Genomic DNA, 17797 nt, shown 5'->3' with positions numbered 1-17797 from the left:
CAATATTTGCTGGATTTTATTTTCACTGAATCATCCCTTCAGCGAAAATAGCGAAAATTAATTTGAAGCGAAAATAAACTATTAAACAGTATGTCATATTGTTTCTTTCTAATAATATTATTTTTAATATATAATTTTCTAACTTTGATTTGATTATTTACGCGGTGAATGAATAGTTTGATATAGTACTTGCATAGTTGGCACACTGCTTGGTAAAATATTGTTATTTCTGCATATTTTTGTCTCTCTCTCTCTCTCTCTATATATATATATATACATCCATATACATATGCATATCCATTACCAATGACACATCCTCACTATGTAGTCCATATGCAATACATAGCATAACTATAAGAGTTTGCTAAAAATCATGTCAGGTGTCAACATAGGCAAGCAAAAAAAACAGATGTATTTTTAAAATGGGAATAAAAACCAAGTGTTTAATATTATGTTACTATCTATATAAAATCTAAATCATTTATTTATGCATAATGATAGGAGATCGTAAGTTTCAGATCAGATGGTTTATTACCCACTTTAATGATAATCAGTAATATGAATAGCTGTGTTCTGTCGATATTATGACAAACGTTCCAGTTAATTATTATAAACAATTCCAGTAAATTTCCAATGATGCATCTTAATCTTTATTGCTCTGTTACAGACAAATAATAAAACATGTTCTCTGGATCATACTCAATATTTTTCAACATTTGTCGAACAGCAGAATGCATTGCCCTTCTCAAGTGAGTGCTCAGATCTGAAAAAATGTTCAGATCAACATAGAAGAAATCTGGCAAGGTATTGAGCTTTAAGTCATCTCGCAGCCGACGCAACATACTGAAAACCCGCTCTCCAATTACATCAGTGGACCAGTTCCCATGGCGATTACATTCCCATAGCAACAGAGTTTGTAAGTGTCTGTCTGTTAAGATTTTTAGGCTACTTTCCGGTCCTTCTCGCAATACGTGAAAAAAACTCAATACCAACTCTCTGCATTTGTTTTCTTCCGTTTGTGTCATGTCCTCCCCATCAACCTTTTCACCTTCAATAAACCTTTGTTCAAGAGTTGCCATGGAGATATACCACAAAGATGGAGTAAGTTCTTCATTATGTGCTTTCCCAACTCCTTTGACAGGGGAGAATTCTTTGCCAACAAGACACCACATTCTCATGCCAGAATCAATGTCTTTATGTATTTTTTTTATAAAAGCTTTACTTTTCCCTTTTGCATAAGGATGATTTGGCCATCTTACTGGCATCCTCGCGCCTGGGGGCAAACCAGAACATAACACTGAAACTACAAGTTTTACACTCAAGCGATGACCTCCATCTTTGATTATCAAAGTCACAACACCAGAGGGCGCTTCAACAAGAGAAACATCTTCAAATTCATCCCCGTATATCATCAATGCATTTTCTATCCCTTCATACAGCAGTCTATTTAATTTTTCAGGGATGAGATTTCCTTGGTCATTCAAAAACTCAGTCCAATCAGATAGTTGTTCATTCTTTGCACTGTAATCCTTTGCTTTACAGATAGCACACAAGTCTGGAATATTGATATCACGAGCAAATGTGGTAATCTGGAAAAACAATGTAAATGCTAATTAATAACACATTCCAGATTACTTTGGGCAAAGATGAATGCATTTTCTCAATTTTTCACATCAGAAGGATATGATGTCACACTTTACCCACAATCCTTTGCTTGAAAATCAAGATAATACTGATGAAAATTTGATTATCTAGAGAATGAAAAATGATATATAAAAAATAAAAATTGCATTCTCCTACATTTGTGGAGCTCTTTCATCTGGGAGCTTTATGTTGTTTGCCTCGACTTTTTCTCTAACTTTACACCTACTAAACAACGAGAAACCTACCAAGTGATGACCCTCCCTATTTTTCATAAATTATATTAATATTTTATCGAATTTAAGTCAAGTTTTCTTAGTTTAGGGTTAGTAAAGGGGGGACTGTATCATACCAGTACCTGCCCTCTTTACTAACTCTAAGCTTCGCAAACATTTCTATGTATGATGTTATTTCTATTTTGTTGCATTTTTATTTAATTAAATATCAATTCAAACGCAATTCCATATTGAATTGCAATGTAATTCAGTTTAATTAAAATTCCAATTAAATCGCAACCCTATATAGAGTTGCGTTTTAATCCAAACATAACGCAACTGTTTGAAAAGTTAATTCTATATAAAAACTATATTTAAACAATAATGTGCTTGAGTTCATTATGGGTTGGCGCAGAGTTCATTATTGTTATTAATTTGTAGCGTTATCAAAACAAGTGGATTTTCTGCCAGTAAAAAGTGGAAAACTTGGAGAAAAATCCATAGTGAATGGAACAGTTTCACAAACACTGGCCTGTGAATCTAAACAATTTAAAACGTCTTGCTGGAAATTGTTTCCACAATCTCATGTGACAAACTAGGAAAGAAAGTAGTTTTAATCCATCAAATATGATTGTATTTAAATCATTTACATTGCAAGTGGACGAGATAAGTATTATGCAGTAGCATTCTAGTGATTGCCCAAGCGAACAGCACATATCGTGACTGTACGCTGTTTCTTTGTCTGCTGTAGCCTTGCACTACGCTACACTAGATCGCCACTGTGGACCAGCTGGATCGACTGTTCGTAGGGGTGCGTACCCGGGGTACATGTCCGTAGTCGTATCAATACCCCATCCCTCAAGTTTTCAAACCATCAAGTTAGATGTTATTGGCAACTGTCTGTGTATACATGTAGTTATCTTCAAATTCTACGCGAGGCCAGTAAAATTTGACAAATACTATGAAGCTAAACGAAACTTATAGGTGTAGTGAGCGAACGAACATGGCTGGCAAGCTAGTGGGTGTTAACCATCCTGGAAGGAGAACCAACAGTAATTTTAATCTGTATAACTTTAAAACACACCTGAGAACACAGATACTTTCATTTGTTTATGGAAACTATGCCCAAACTGTGACATTTAGTCGATGGTTAGGAAATACAGGTCACGTCGGTCTTTCGTTGATCTCGTTTCGCAAATAGTGTAGTAACAAAATAATCTCTGTACTCGCACTCTGCAGACATACCCCCACTTTGTTTATCGCATATGCTTTGATAAATCACCCTGGTTAACATTAGTTAATTAACACGATAAGGTGACCTAGGAGGCCACCAGGACAGCAACATCAGTCGCAGAATCAAGAACTACGCATACATGTACTAGATAGAATGCTTCTACCAAACACGCATTAGCTTACAGAGCAGACAATGCCCTCACAAAATATCAAAACCCGCTGTTGTTGGCAATAGACCATTTTATTTTATGCCGATTTTAGTATTAATTAAATACTTGTAACCTAACAATTTCTTATCTTTTCAAATAGTTTCTCCTTTGTTATTACATGTATATTCATATCCATGGCACGGGCCTTGATGCTCGTTAATGGGATACATTATCGCGAATAATCTGCTACAATGACTGATAATACTATAATAATAGTTAATCCAATGTGTGTCGTCACAATGATTGTAAGACATTCATGTGAGCGTGTGCACATGGATGTAATGCATACATATGTGTGTACTATATATGTGCTTGCTTGTGAGTATACTGTACAATCAGTTGTTTGTTAACTGTCATTGTAGCTGCAGTTCTGTAGCTTTTTGTTTTGCTCTAGTTCATTTTTATCATCAATACAGTAGGCTATTTTCTCTATATGTGTGTGAATATATACTTGTCAAATTTTGTTCGATATTTTGTGTGTAAGAATACAGAATATTAAATACAGATTTTTTGTCATAATGTAATTACAATGTAGTACAAGGAGACAACTTTCGTACAGTGTGTACAGTGACTTGGTGTAACGTTCAAGTGCAGGAGCCTCGATCCCACCTTTATTCCAATAACCCGGATGTGATATCACGTCATTAATTAATACATCGTAAATAATACATAGGAGTATCGATATATAAGTATAATATTAGTAGATACTTAGACATTACAGTAATCAGGCCCGTAGTTTGGGGGGGGGGGGTCATACCCCTTAAATTTTTGAAGTGAATAGATTTATGATCGTAGATTAGAACATAATAAAACAAACAGTATTAATTAAAATAATTATCATCGTTTAAATCACTTGACTCAGTGAGGTAACCATCAGACTCAGTTGAAATTGCATAGTAATGAGCATTACAGTGGCAGTGAGCTTTAAATGTCAATCGTGAAGTTACGCCGTCTCAGCTCAACAGCAGCCAATCAAAAAAAAATTGTTATAAATGGGCAAGCTTTCATTCGGTGATTCCGTTTGGTTAATTAGTTTTGTATTCTTCAAGTTAATGATGGCATATATACTGTTTTGTTCCAAGTGTATCAGCCAAATCTAGTCAACTTATTATATTAATACCTGTAGCCTGTGTTATTGGACAATAGTGTACAGCTTCGGGTTGAACAGATCATTAAAAAAATGCTGAAGATTTATTAATTTATAATTTATCCCACAGTGCTGCTTCAGCACTGAAACTATGCGATGAATCATATTTTTCAAACATATTTTTTTTGTACATGTTTTTTTTGATGTCTTAGAAGATTTACTATTTTTTTCGTAGGTTCATAAAAAGGAGATGTAGTCATTGAAGTCTATTGAGACCGCCCTCTAAAAACAGATTTACAGTGAACCAAAAAATGTACATACTGTAAGAAACTTGGTGGTATGCCATTGGTTAGTGCATTTAATTTGTTTGATGCAATCATTGTGCCAGCTATTTCTTATGGTAGCGATATGGGGGTACGAAAATTCGGAAATCAAGAGGGTACAGACAACATTTTGCAGATATCTACTTAGCATTAATAGTTGTACAAACAATGTAGCGATGTTGGACGAATGTGGAAGGCTGCCATTATGCTGTGGTTATTTCAAGCGTTGTATCTCATATTGGTTAAAATTAGTTGAAGTAAAATTAGCTGGAACCCCAAAACATGTTATATTATGCTTAAACGATTAGACAAGACCGACAGAGACTTACTTGGGAAACCCACATAAAATTCTCCTGTTCTAATATGGTTTCGGCATTGTCTGGTTTGAAAAACAAGTTGGAGATACTGCAAATTTCTTAGAGATATTTACTCAAAGAATAAAAAATTGTTGTCAGCAAGAATGGCATGCCTCAATTTCACAATCATCCAGGCTGTGTACTTTCGGAAAAATCAAAGTAGTATTATAACCTGAGAGATTTATTGCCAAGCAATTATAGATTAAAATATATACTGACGAGTTTTCGCTGTTTTGACCATAAACATAATATTGAATTAGGCAGACACACAAAAATACAGTTAATTTTTAGTTTTTGCAGTGATAAGTTTGAATTTAGCATGGTAGAAAATGAAATTCACTTTGTTTTTATATGTTCATTTTATAATGATCTAAGGGCTGATCTTTTGTCAATAACCCTATGCAATTATGCAAATACTGACAGTCTGGGCTTACATTTGTACTTCGTTGCTACACAAACTGCCACACCATACATCAACTAGCTCTGTATCTTTTAAAAGTTTTCAAGCGACGAGATGAATATGAATCCAGCTTAATTTAGTACCATATGTTTACATGAATGTTGTATGGTTTTTAAAACGTGCTATGCACTTTTCTACCCATTACATTTTGTAAAATGGGCTGAGGCTCTGTACAGAAATAAAATTAAATAATACAAAATTGACTAATACTAAAATGAACAATTGTAGACAGATTTCGAAATGAAATCGTGTCACTTTTATATGCGCTAACATCTGCGAAGAGCGAAAAAACTCATGAGTAGCATTCTACCTTAAAATGCTTAGACAATAATTCTAAGATACGTGGTCTTATCTTTTTTGTGTACAACATTTTGCCGTAGTTGATCTAGGGTGTGGGTGTGTTTGTCTGTGGGTGGGGAATGGCTCAGGACCCCTTCTCTAAAAATGTAAAATGGTAAAATAGTTCAAAGATGTTGTGTGAAATAATTTAACAACGTAACACAAAGTAAACCAATTTAAAACCGAGAATATAAAAATGTCTGTAACAGAGCTCAAAGACACTTTTTGAATATTCACACGTTTCACATAAAATATATTATTGTTGTTTTCGAACCCCCTGTTCAAAAGTGCTGGCTACGAGCCTGGTAATCAGCAAATTCATCAATTTACTAAATTTTTGGCAAGTACATACAGGTTAATTGGTCCTTGCTTTAGGCATGTACAGTTTAATAGGTCCTTGCTTTGGGCATGTACATGTTAATTAATATGTGCTTGCTTTAAGCATGTACATGTTAATAGGTGCTTGCTTTAGGCATGTACATGTTAATAGGTGCTTGCTTTAGGCATGTACATATATGTAAGAATTGTCTTCTTGAAAACCTTGTGTGTGACATACAATTAAAAATGAATGTATTATAAAAAGATACTGTAAAAGTCGTTTCTTTTTTTTTCATATACAATATAATCCATCAAAAAATTACAGAAAGTCTCACAGCAAGTTAGCAAATACTCCAATACTTTAGAGACTTGCTGTAAATGTCAGGTTTTCGATCTCGTACTACACGGCAACATCACAGGTTTCCGGGTCATTCAAATATAAAAATAGCAGCATTACCTGGAAAAGTTTGTCAATTTTTCCACTGTCCAGTGCCAATGTGCAAATAAATTCTTTAAGTTTAGTACCGCCGGCAACATAAGTAGCGTCCACCTTTCCAAGGTTGTCACCGAAGCATTCAACAAGTCGAGGATCGATGTGGACCAGATTTCCTGTCAGGGTTTTAACAATACGTAAAACTAACTGTGAACAGCGTGCCGACTCTTCCATATGAGGAATGACGAACTGCTCAATGGCTGAACTTGCACATTTATTTAAAGCATTACTCTTCTGGTCTTTCTCTTCCAACTCTACGGCGTTCTTCCTCTTCCCTTCGTCACAACAACGACCCGCCATTGTCATGTGCTGCTGTCGTGCGACCTTTAACCCAAATTGTGTTGACCTGTTCGTCACGTGATCTATTTTCCAGATTTGCTTCAATATCCCGGGTTAAATATAAACAAGATTAGAATCTCGAATTTTGTGAACTAATTAAATCAATTACACTAATGTTAAGGTGGTGCTATTTTGTTTTAATTTGACAAAATTAATTAATTAACACGTTCACCCATTCCATTTTTTTGTAGATATTTTATTCACATATATACGTCACGTCTCTCCGATATGTATTTTGATAACATGTAGCCACCGTTCAAGTAGTATACTCCAGAGAAAAATATCCATAGGTGCTGGTGAAACACTATTCCTTCACGTCATATTCAACGCCGTGATTTTTGGCGAGTTTGTTTACATTTCAAATTATCACCCAGTGAATCATAGATTGAAACCTTTCGTGAAACTTTGGTTGAAAGCACACATAATTCACCGAAAGGAATTAAAATGATTATATAACAAAAAAACTAAAACAAAATACAATATTATAAACAAATTTTATATGTACCTGTAATTTACTTTGCTCAGCAGTTGTAAGTATTTTATTTTTATTAATCAAACCGATTAAATTATCTACGTTTCATGCATCGTGTGTTTAATTAAGTCTGTCCTTACAACCCTGAATATTTAACTGAAACCAAAATGTTCATTCGAAAGAATGTTACTTTTGTGATGAAATGATGTCATTCTTATATTTATTATGTTTGTAAATAACGATTTGAAAATAGACACAATTAAGCCCGAGCTCAATATTTTTGGAGAACTATTACTTCTGTATATTAAACAGTTTGTGTAACTGTTTGATATACTATATCTTCTGCAGTTGCCTTGTTGCTCAACTGATTTCTCAATTTCGCTTTACAGAATTGGTCCATCAACAATTATTTGTTTCCATACTTGTCTTTGTATTTTCCTTTGGGTTGAGTAATTTATTGAAATATAATAACCAATTATGCGCGATTGTTTCATTTGCGTGTTTATATGATCAAGCCGACTGGCCAAATTGTGGTGTTTTTTTCAGTTCAATGAAAATAGTTTTTCGAAATTTGGGGTGAACGCGGTCACAGGGGATTTCGCCTTAACACCTTCATTTCGCGATATTTGTATTTAATTTAAACTTTAAAGAAATAAATTGCCCAGAATGTGTCAGTCTGATGTTGAGTCACTATTCATTTCAAGAAATATCTTCCAAAATTATGAGTGGATCAATGAGATATAAGCAATGAGACCATGCAACAGTCAAGATAGCAGTATTTATTTTTATTAATAGAGAAATGGGGCCGTGATCTGAAATGTGACTTGTATGTACATTGCAAGTATTATATATTGTCGTATAATTGCGTTGGCATTATTGTCAATAGACAGCGTGCCCGGAAATCGTGAATATGTCAACAATTTGTCGCACCCCCGGGGGGTCACTGGCCTTTCAGTTTGGTAGGGGTGTGCGGCCGGGAAGTAAAACCCCAGACCCTATCATAGACCATTTTCATTTAAAAAACTATACCCCATTACAACCCTAATCCCCCGGTTCTATCATAGACAGGCAAACCTCACATTGGACCTAAAAGGCAAGCAAATCTATACCCCTTTCTAGACCAAACAGCTAAAAATTATGCCTCCAAAGGGCGACATGGCACGTTCCCATAATGTGATTTGCATTGTCACCAAATGCGTTGATGCTTCAAAGCTCCTTGGTGCACGCATGGACGTACTAACACGTATATGGTGTGCGCAACAAATTGCTTCGGGGACAAATCACGTCGTCGAGGGTAACTGGTGCTCGTTCATGACTACGTCCTCCTATAAGAAAAAAATCGCCCGAATGATTTATTGCTTTTGGGAAGTCAATTTATAATAAATGGCAATACTTGAAAATACATGCATTCTATGTAATCATTCAAATAATTTTAAAATCAATTCGGATTTTGGTACAAAGTTTTCAACTTTTAAATCTTGTGACAACAATGCATAATATAGTATTATTGTCATCATCCCTCGTATCTACATATTCCAATTAGAAGACAATATGTCGATATTCCAACAAGGAGTCCGTAAAAATAAATAGGAGTGCGTAGGCAAAAGGGGTCGATTTTTGTTATTTTTTAGCAGCCATGGAGCGGTAGCGCTCAAAGGGAGTCTATTGTTGAAGTTCACTGATACAGTGTCTACATACCCTATTCGAGAGCGTGACACGAATATAATGTACCCTTTCTTTAGCATTGCCGTCAAATACCGAGCAATATACTGTACGCAGGTCAGTGATGACGTACGTATAACAGTCGGTGACACACGTCGGCTGTGATCGTGACCACACCTTCATTTCCCAGCATGCATCGCACGTGTGAATGTAATTGTCGCATCAAAAGAGCAATTGAGGAATGTGATAGCACCCTCTAGTGGTACATGCATTCATTCTCACTCATCGTAATACGTTGCATTGTATTATTTTAAAAGGTCACTCAGTTGATTCGTGTACACTGTGTTTTATTTCTCAAAGCAGTGTTCAATAAATAGAGCGAACAAGATGTAACGTGTTTGAACATGAATCGCAATACCGCAGAACCAAACTAGAATGCCAGTAATCCACTGGTAGCATTTAATAGAGGCGTATTCCATGACGCGACGAAGTATACAGAATTGTTGTGCGTGGGAGCTACGACTGAAAAAAAACACACACACAACTAAAACTAACCATCTACATAATAAAGAATATATTTTCAGATTCTGGGTTTTCATAATATTTCCAAGCGTAATTGGTTGTATAAATAGCATAATTGTGATTGACATAAAGTATAATTATAATTCAGTAACCATTAGTGGACAATTAAAAGTGCAAAGTAATAAAATAAAATAACATCAAGGCAATTGTATGTCAAATGACATTCTGTGTATTTTCTAAATTACATGTAAACGAAAATAATCTATGTACAGTTTGGGGATGAACTCCACTACGGCCGAATAAATATCTATTTAGTGTATCAGGTGTCCTGATTTTCGTGTGTGGCGGCTTGTTGTTATAAAATGACCAATCTTATTCAAATCTGATGGTATTTTTTTAAATTTAATTTGTCTTTCTATATATAATATTTATTCTTATTTTGTTTGTATATGTAGATTTTATTTATTAGTCTTATTTACCCTTATTCGTTTTTTAATATCGAGTTTCGAAAACAAAGAAAATAGTTGAACACTTCGGATAGCATTGACGTTGAAATACCATTATACCAATGTAATATAATAATATTACTAAATTGTGAAAACTATTTGACCTAACAGGAATCCTATTCGTTGCAAGATATAACAACATAAATTATTGCAATTGTTGCTACTAAAACTACTGAAAATATTGTCTCCAGTCATATAATATGTTGCTAAATGTTTAGGTCCACTGATTATGACAAAATAATCAGTGTATAGTTTGACAAGGTGATATCATTGATTTGACAGACCATGTTGTTGATTTGTATGGGTCATATTGTTGATTTGACAGACCATGTTGTTGATTTGTATGGGTCATACTGTTGATTTGACAGGTCACGTTGTTGGTTTGTATGGATTATATTGTTGATTTGACAGGCCACGTTGTTGATTTGTATGGATCATATTGTTGATTTGACAGGTCAGGTTGTTGATTTGTATGGTCATATTGCTGATTTGACAGACCACGTTGTTGATTTGTATGGATCATATTGTTGATTTAACAGGTCACGTTGTTGATTTGTATGGATCATATTGTTGATTTGACAGGTCAGGTTGTTGATTTGTATGGTCATATTGTTGATTTGACAGACCATGTTGTTGATTTGTATGGGTCATACTGTTGATTTGACAGGTCACGTTGTTGGTTTGTATGGATTATATTGTTGATTTGACAGGCCACGTTGTTGATTTGTATGGATCATATTGTTGATTTGACAGGTCAGGTTGTTGATTTGTATGGTCATATTGCTGATTTGACAGACCACGTTGTTGATTTGTATGGATCATATTGTTGATTTAACAGGTCACGTTGTTGATTTGTATGGATCATATTGTTGATTTGACAGGTCAGGTTGTTGATTTGTATGGTCATATTGTTGATTTGACAGGCCACGTTGTTGATTTGTATGGGTCATATTGTTGTTTTGACAGGTCACGTTGTTGATTTGTATGGGTCATATTGTTGATTTGACAGGTCAGGTTGTTGATTTGTATGGTCATATTGTTGTTTTGACAGGTCACGTTGTTGATTTGTATGGTCATATTGTTGTTTTGACAGGTCACGTTGTTGATTTGTATGGGTCATATTGTTGTTTTGACAGGTCACGTTGTTGATTTGTATGGTCATATTGTTGTTTTGACAGGTCACGTTGTTGATTTGTATGGGTCATATTGTTGTTTTGACAGGTCACGTTGTTGATTTGTATGGTCATATTGTTGTTTTGACAGGTCACGTTGTTGATTTGTATGGATCATATTGTTGATTTGACAGGTCAGGTTGTTGATTTGTATGGTCATATTGTTGATTTGACAGGACAGGTTGTTGATTTGTATGGATCATATTGTTGATTTGACAGGTCAGGTTGTTGATTTGTATGGTCATATTGTTGATTTGACAGGCCACGTTGTTGATTTGTATGGGTCATATTGTTGTTTTGACAGGGCACGTTGTTGATTTGTATGGGTCATATTGTTGTTTTGACAGGTCACGTTGTTGATTTGTATGGGTCATATTGTTGATTTGACAGGCCAGGTTGTTGATTTGTATGGTCATATTGTTGATTTGACATGTCAGGTTGTTGATTTGTATGGATCATATTGTTGATTTGACAGGCCACGTTGTTGATTTGTATGGGTCATATTGCTGTTTTGACAGGTCACGTTGTTGATTTGTATGGGTCATATTGTTGTTTTGACAGGTCACGTTGTTGATTTGTATGGTCATATTGTTGTTTTGACAGGTCACGTTGTTGATTTGTATGGGTCATATTGTTGTTTTGACAGGTCACGTTGTTGATTTGTATGGGTCATATTGTTGTTTTGACAGGTCACGTTGTTGATTTGTATGGTCATATTGTTGTTTTGACAGGTCAGGTTGTTGATTTGTATGGTCATATTGTTGTTTTGACAGGTCACATTGTTGATTTGTATGGATCATATTGTTGATTTGACAGGTCAGGTTGTTGATTTGTATGGTCATATTGTTGTTTTGACAGGTCACGTTGTTGATTTGTATAGGTCATATTGTTGTTTTGACAGGTCACGTTGTTGATTTGTATGGTCATATTGTTGTTTTGACAGGTCACGTTGTTGATTTGTATGGATCATATTGTTGATTTGACAGGTCAGGTTGTTGATTTGTATGGTCATATTGTTGATTTGACAGACCACGTTGTTGATTTGTATGGGTCATATTGTTGTTTTGACAGGTCACGTTGTTGATTTGTATGGGTCATATTGTTGTTTTGACAGGTCACGTTGTTGATTTATATGGTCATATTCTTGATTTGATAGGTCACGTTGTTGATTTGTATGTGTCAGATTGTTGATTTGACAGGTCACGTTGTTGATTTGTATGGTCATCTTGTTGATTTGACAGGTTATCTTGTTGATTTGTATGGGTCATATTGTTGATTTGAAAGGTGACGTTGTTGATTTGTATGGGTCATATTTTTTTATTTGACAGGTCACATTGTTGATTTGACAGGTCACGTTGTTGATTTGTATGGGTTAATTGTTGATTTGACAGGTCACATTGTTGATTCGACAGGCCACCGCGTTGATTCGACAGCCACCGTGTTGATTTGACAGGTCATATTGTTGATTTGACGGGGTCGTTCCATGACCACAAATTCTTGACAACGCAACAATTCGTTCATTGGAATATGACAGCTTCCTGACAGTCGAAGTACATTCGCGTATGTACATACATTCATCGCTGGATTGACCTCCGCCCTGTTTATTATCAGGCACCAACGCGACGAAACATACGCACACCACTCGAGGTCAAAGTAGGTCATGCAGTGGTACTTTGTGTAATCTGATCGTGTTCCCCTATGTTTTCGATGATCTATTTTTACTGTAATGTGACAATATGAACAAGGGCGAGCGATATGTTCTCGATAAACTTAAAGATGTGTTTGTCGTTCATTTGGACGTGAAGTCGATGGTAACCAATCTCGCACATAATGGAATATTAAACAACAGGGACGTTGAAGCGTACAAGGTAAGCGGCGGTAGTACAATAAGTGATTGTTAAATTGAAACAAAACATCAGAGACTGTATTGGCGATTATAGTGTACTATCTTTCGGGAACGGACCAACGATCGACTGAACGTGCTGGAATGTTTGTATACATGTTTATCACGAGAGAGTTGTACTGTACAAGAATATACACAATAACAATTATTAGGCACTACGTCACACACTTCAGCACACTTCAGTTGGTTCACATTATACTAGGCAATGAATCGGCAGGTACCATTTGATTGTGAAAAAAACGATAATAAGGTGATACCCAATTTGCGACGCTGTCGTATCAGGTCGTTGGTGAGGACGGCCTGGCTGCCGTTATGGTATTATTAACAGAGCCATCCACTGTAAGCGTAATTTATAATGCTAGATTGCTAAAAAAAAAGAACATCTTCCTTTCAACTGACTAAGTCGAGAGTCAGTATTGAGTGTGTATTATATGAGATCAGGCAAGCGGTGCAAGTCAGCGACATTTTGCTCACCAAAATAAATAAATAAATAAATCACTGTGAGCAAAATGTACACATGTACGCACTTTCTTTCAATATAGGGGTATATATATTTCCATATCACGTTTTAAAAAAATCAGTAACTTTTAAATATAAATATTAAATACTAGTTGACTCTTCTACCCATCCCCACTATATCAAAGTATGGGAAAATTGTGATCACTATTTACTACAGGGATTCATTGTCTGATTTGGTGAATACAATTCTTATGATTTTAAAAATGTTGCTCGCGGAATTTTGCTCACCAAATGTTGTTCACATTTACCTACCCCGTTCTGTGCCCCTCGTGGTAATGTAAGAAAATAAATAAACCATGGTAGTACTACAGGATCTAAATCTTGTGCCCCACAGATGAACTAAATTAATGGGCAGGTGCCTTTTTTCTTCACACGTATTTTGGAGTTTAACAAAACAAATCTCTGGTCGTAGAAATTGCACCATCGAGATGTTGGCAAAGACCACCCATACAAAATGAAAACGTGACCCAAGTGGGCAGAAGTTGAGATTTACTACTCACGTCAAACAGGCTTGTCCTCGGGATTTCAGAAAACACATCGACCATTATCAAAAATAATTTTAAAAAAAACACATTATTAGGAACACTTCATGTGTATCTAGATGTACTCATCAGACTCATGTTATCGACTACTAGTATATTGAATTTGACACTTGAGAGCATACCCGGATGTACCTATCTTAGTTACGGACAATAGCTGAGAGCATACCCGAATGTAAATATGTTACGGACACTTGAGATTATACCCGGATGTATCCATCTTCAACGTGTTCGCCCTCGGTTTTTAGGTCTTGTAATGAAATATTTGAGCTTTATGTTTTCAGAACATAGGTGGCTATGTGAAGCAAACCACTTGGCTTATAGAAACTTTAAAGGGAAGGCGTGGTACTTTCCCGTGTTTATTGGATGCTCTGAAAAATCAAAATAAGTATCTCTATTCCCGTACATTGCGTGAGAAGACGAAATACGATGAGGAAAAGAGATCTGGCGAAGCTGACAACGAATTTGACAGTAAGTATATGGATATTCTTGCATTAAAAATAGTAAAATATTCTTCCATTAAAAATAGTAAATGATTTAAGTTGCTAAATGCGTGTACTCTGTACTGCAATGCGTATTATCTGCACTGCAATACGTGTTCTACGTACTGAAATATGTGTTCTACGTACTGAAATATATGTTTGTTCTATATACTGATATACAAAGCAATGCGTGTTCTAAGTGCCGCAATGCGTCGTATTTTCTGCGATTTTCGAAGAAACCAAATAATGCAAATTTACATGTTACGATATATATTAAAATCACATATACATGTATTTGTAATCATTGCAGCACTCACACCCGATTACCGAACTCGACTGAGTCGTATTGAAGTGAAAGTCGATCATATATTGGGGGCCATGTATGAAAGTAGAGACTTCACTCCAGACGTACTTTCTGCACCTTTGTTGTATGGTGGGGCCGATGTCACAGACGAGAAGATCGGTGAGGAAGCAGCGTGGTCTATATGACAATATCTTTGTGTTGTTTAGTATGTGTGTTGGATTGCGCGTGTTGATATTCACTTATTGTATGCGTGAAAATACGCATGCGTTTTTAATTACTGGTACGTACTATTAATTCAAAGTGCATGCGCAATAAATAGTTCGTCAAATAGTGTTCACGCAACTCCAGAATCTTCGTGCATTTGAATTATGATATGAGTGTGGTTACTCGGGAAGGCATTCAATAAGCTGACGTACATGATCACTGGTTACGTCACTAGACGACGAGGACCACCTGTAAAGTGTTGTCGTTTCTTTTCGTTCATATATTGCTGTTCACGTGATCAGATTTTGTCAGAATCGTCGTGTCAGATGAATCTTATCGTGTACACGATATTCAAAAAGCTTTTATTACGACGTTTGAGCAAAAATAGTTTTACATTTAATATGTACATTTATATTGATACTGTCATTGTTTGTTTTTATTTCTTCATGCTCAGATTCTAAAGAAGGATATCACCAAGATGATGACGTCATATCATTGGAGGTACTGAAGTCGTTAGCGTTAGTCTTGGGACCGTATCACAACCGTATTATTCGATATTTACAACCACAATGGTATGCAAATGAGGCATATCGGCTGAGGGCGATGTCGTTTGAAGAGTCGACTGTCATTGGTCTGTCTGACTGGAGGGACAATACTGGAAAAAATGCGACGTGGAAAAATCTGAAGAGTATTGTAAGAAAAAGTGTTGTATATGCCGGTCCAGTCATAAATAGACTTGAAGCACTCCGGATAATAGGTATGTAAAAGCTATCCAAACCTTGAAAATAGGTCTTCGACTATTAGTGCGTTCAGATCATGGTAAATTACAGCTACGTTTTTGCCTCCCAAGTTAGATAAAACCATGGGGGGGGGGGGGGATTCCAGCGGAACACGAGTTTTTAAGCACGTGTCAATATTTTCAGTATTTTTTAGTCATTCCTGTGTTGTAGTCTTCTCTACAGATACAATCACAGTACGCACAGAATGTTTTTCTTCTAAACTTTCTATGATTTGTTTGGTAGATCACAAAACTGATGGTAGGATACGAGGGATTGCGATCAATCTGGATAGTAATATCGAGTGGAAAATTCTTGGAAAGTATCTTGGACTTTCGTCGGTACAATTGCTTCACATCCAAGCGGATAACTTGAAATTTGGGGCTTTGAATATGGCTTATAACATGCTACTATCATGGATATCTACAGTGGAATCGGTTGAGGAAATATACCCGTTGTTGGGAAAGGCGCTGAAATTAGCGGACCGTTTAGACCTCGCAAACATAGTCGAAATATGGATAACTGAATCACAACCATCCTCACGCGACATGACACCAATTGACGAGGAACAATCGGAAAGCGACTCAAAGGTGCTTACTGGGGATGACGATCCTTCATATAACGGAGATGACGATGATAATAAAGATCAAAACGAGAATGACGGAGAAAAGAAAAATGAGGAGGAAGAGAATGAAAGGGATGAAGAGGAAGACCAAGAGAGTGAAGCTGATATCCCGGATGATCATGATGTCCCGGACGTTAACGATAAACGGGATGATGACAACAACTATGATGACGACTTTTTCGATGATGATGGAGATAATGACAATCTGCTTCCGGATGATAGTAACGACCAGCGTGACAAATCTCCAGATAGCAAAAATGGATGAGTCACATTTCCATGTTAACCATAATAATTATAAACAATATTTTGCATACAGTATTGTATGGTTTGTCTACAGTTCCACAGTAGTGGCATATGTTGGTATTATAAAATGCCACAGCTGCCGTGTACTGAATGTGTATTTTACATCACATAACCCATATCGTGCACGACACGGCACGACGACTGGGGTGCTTTGCTATCATGTATCATAGCGGCTTTAGTCATTTCTGTTTTATAGATTAATCAAGTCCACCGTGGATTACCTTATAACACACAGAGATATATAACAAAAAACATACACACGTGTCCTCGCAATATAACAATTAAATTAAAAAAAATAAACAGAAACGAAACGGAATTGGACTATGATAGCATGAATATTTTATTTAAAGCGCCAATATGGGTATTTTTGATGCTTTAAATTTTAATGAAACATTGTAAATATATGCATCATAACTTACTGTAGTAATAAAGTGAAATGTGGAAAATAATCGTGCATTGTGGAATTTATTTGTACACACCATGGATAGAATATGTCCAAATTGAAACATAGACACCACACATAGAATATGCCCAAATTGAAACATACACATCACACATAGAATATGTCCAAATTGAAACATATTCACCATACATAGAATATGTCCAAATTGAAACATACATACCACACATAGAATACGTCCAAATTGAAACATACACATCACACATAGAATATGTCCAAATTGAAACATACACATCACACATAGAATATGTCCAAATTGAAACATACACATCACATATAGAATATGTCCAAATTGAAACATACACATCACACATAGAATATGTCTAAATTGAAAC

General features: G+C 35.7%; 2 protein-coding genes across 2 annotated transcripts; one reads left to right on the top strand and one right to left on the bottom strand.

The window, feature by feature from the left end:
- Positions 1-414: 414 nt before the first annotated feature.
- Positions 415-7007, bottom strand: LOC100372034 (protein mab-21-like 2-A). The gene is made up of 2 exons (XM_002737472.4): positions 6639-7007; positions 415-1589 (listed from the first exon to the last, which is right to left on the bottom strand). Exons 1-2 carry the CDS (start codon positions 6978-6980, stop codon positions 651-653), a joined length of 1281 nt encoding a protein of 426 aa, XP_002737518.2. The 5' UTR covers positions 6981-7007; the 3' UTR covers positions 415-650.
- A 5966-nt stretch (positions 7008-12973) lies between these two features.
- Positions 12974-17451, top strand: LOC100371884 (uncharacterized). The gene is made up of 5 exons (XM_006819829.3): positions 12974-13215; positions 14593-14779; positions 15101-15253; positions 15753-16055; positions 16321-17451. The coding sequence occupies exons 1-5, from the start codon at positions 13084-13086 to the stop codon at positions 16962-16964; spliced, it is 1419 nt and encodes a 472-aa protein (XP_006819892.2). The 5' UTR covers positions 12974-13083; the 3' UTR covers positions 16965-17451.
- The last annotated feature ends 346 nt before the right edge of the window (positions 17452-17797 follow it).

The sequence above is a fragment of the Saccoglossus kowalevskii genome, chromosome 19 (assembly GCF_978046115.1).
Source record: "Saccoglossus kowalevskii chromosome 19, keSacKowa6.1, whole genome shotgun sequence".
NCBI classification, from domain to species: domain Eukaryota; kingdom Metazoa; phylum Hemichordata; class Enteropneusta; family Harrimaniidae; genus Saccoglossus; species Saccoglossus kowalevskii.
The sequence above is the reverse complement of the archived record's forward strand: the minus strand, read 5'-3'. Positions and strand labels throughout refer to the sequence as shown.

What these genes read in the sequence shown, in the direction of transcription:
- LOC100372034 (XM_002737472.4), bottom strand. Translation starts at nt 6,980, where the DNA reads ATGACAATGGCGGGTCGTTGTTGTGACGAAGGGAAGAGGAAGAACGCC. An exon ending in AAATTGACAAACTTTTCCAG is followed by an intron (nt 1,590 to 6,638) that starts GTAATGCTGCTA and finishes TTGTTTTTCCAG; the next exon opens with ATTACCACATTTGCTCGTGA.
- LOC100371884 (XM_006819829.3), top strand. Translation starts at nt 13,084, where the DNA reads ATGAACAAGGGCGAGCGATATGTTCTCGATAAACTTAAAGATGTGTTT. An exon ending in GGGACGTTGAAGCGTACAAG is followed by an intron (nt 13,216 to 14,592) that starts GTAAGCGGCGGT and finishes TTATGTTTTCAG; the next exon opens with AACATAGGTGGCTATGTGAA. An exon ending in TGAAGCACTCCGGATAATAG is followed by an intron (nt 16,056 to 16,320) that starts GTATGTAAAAGC and finishes TTTGTTTGGTAG; the next exon opens with ATCACAAAACTGATGGTAGG.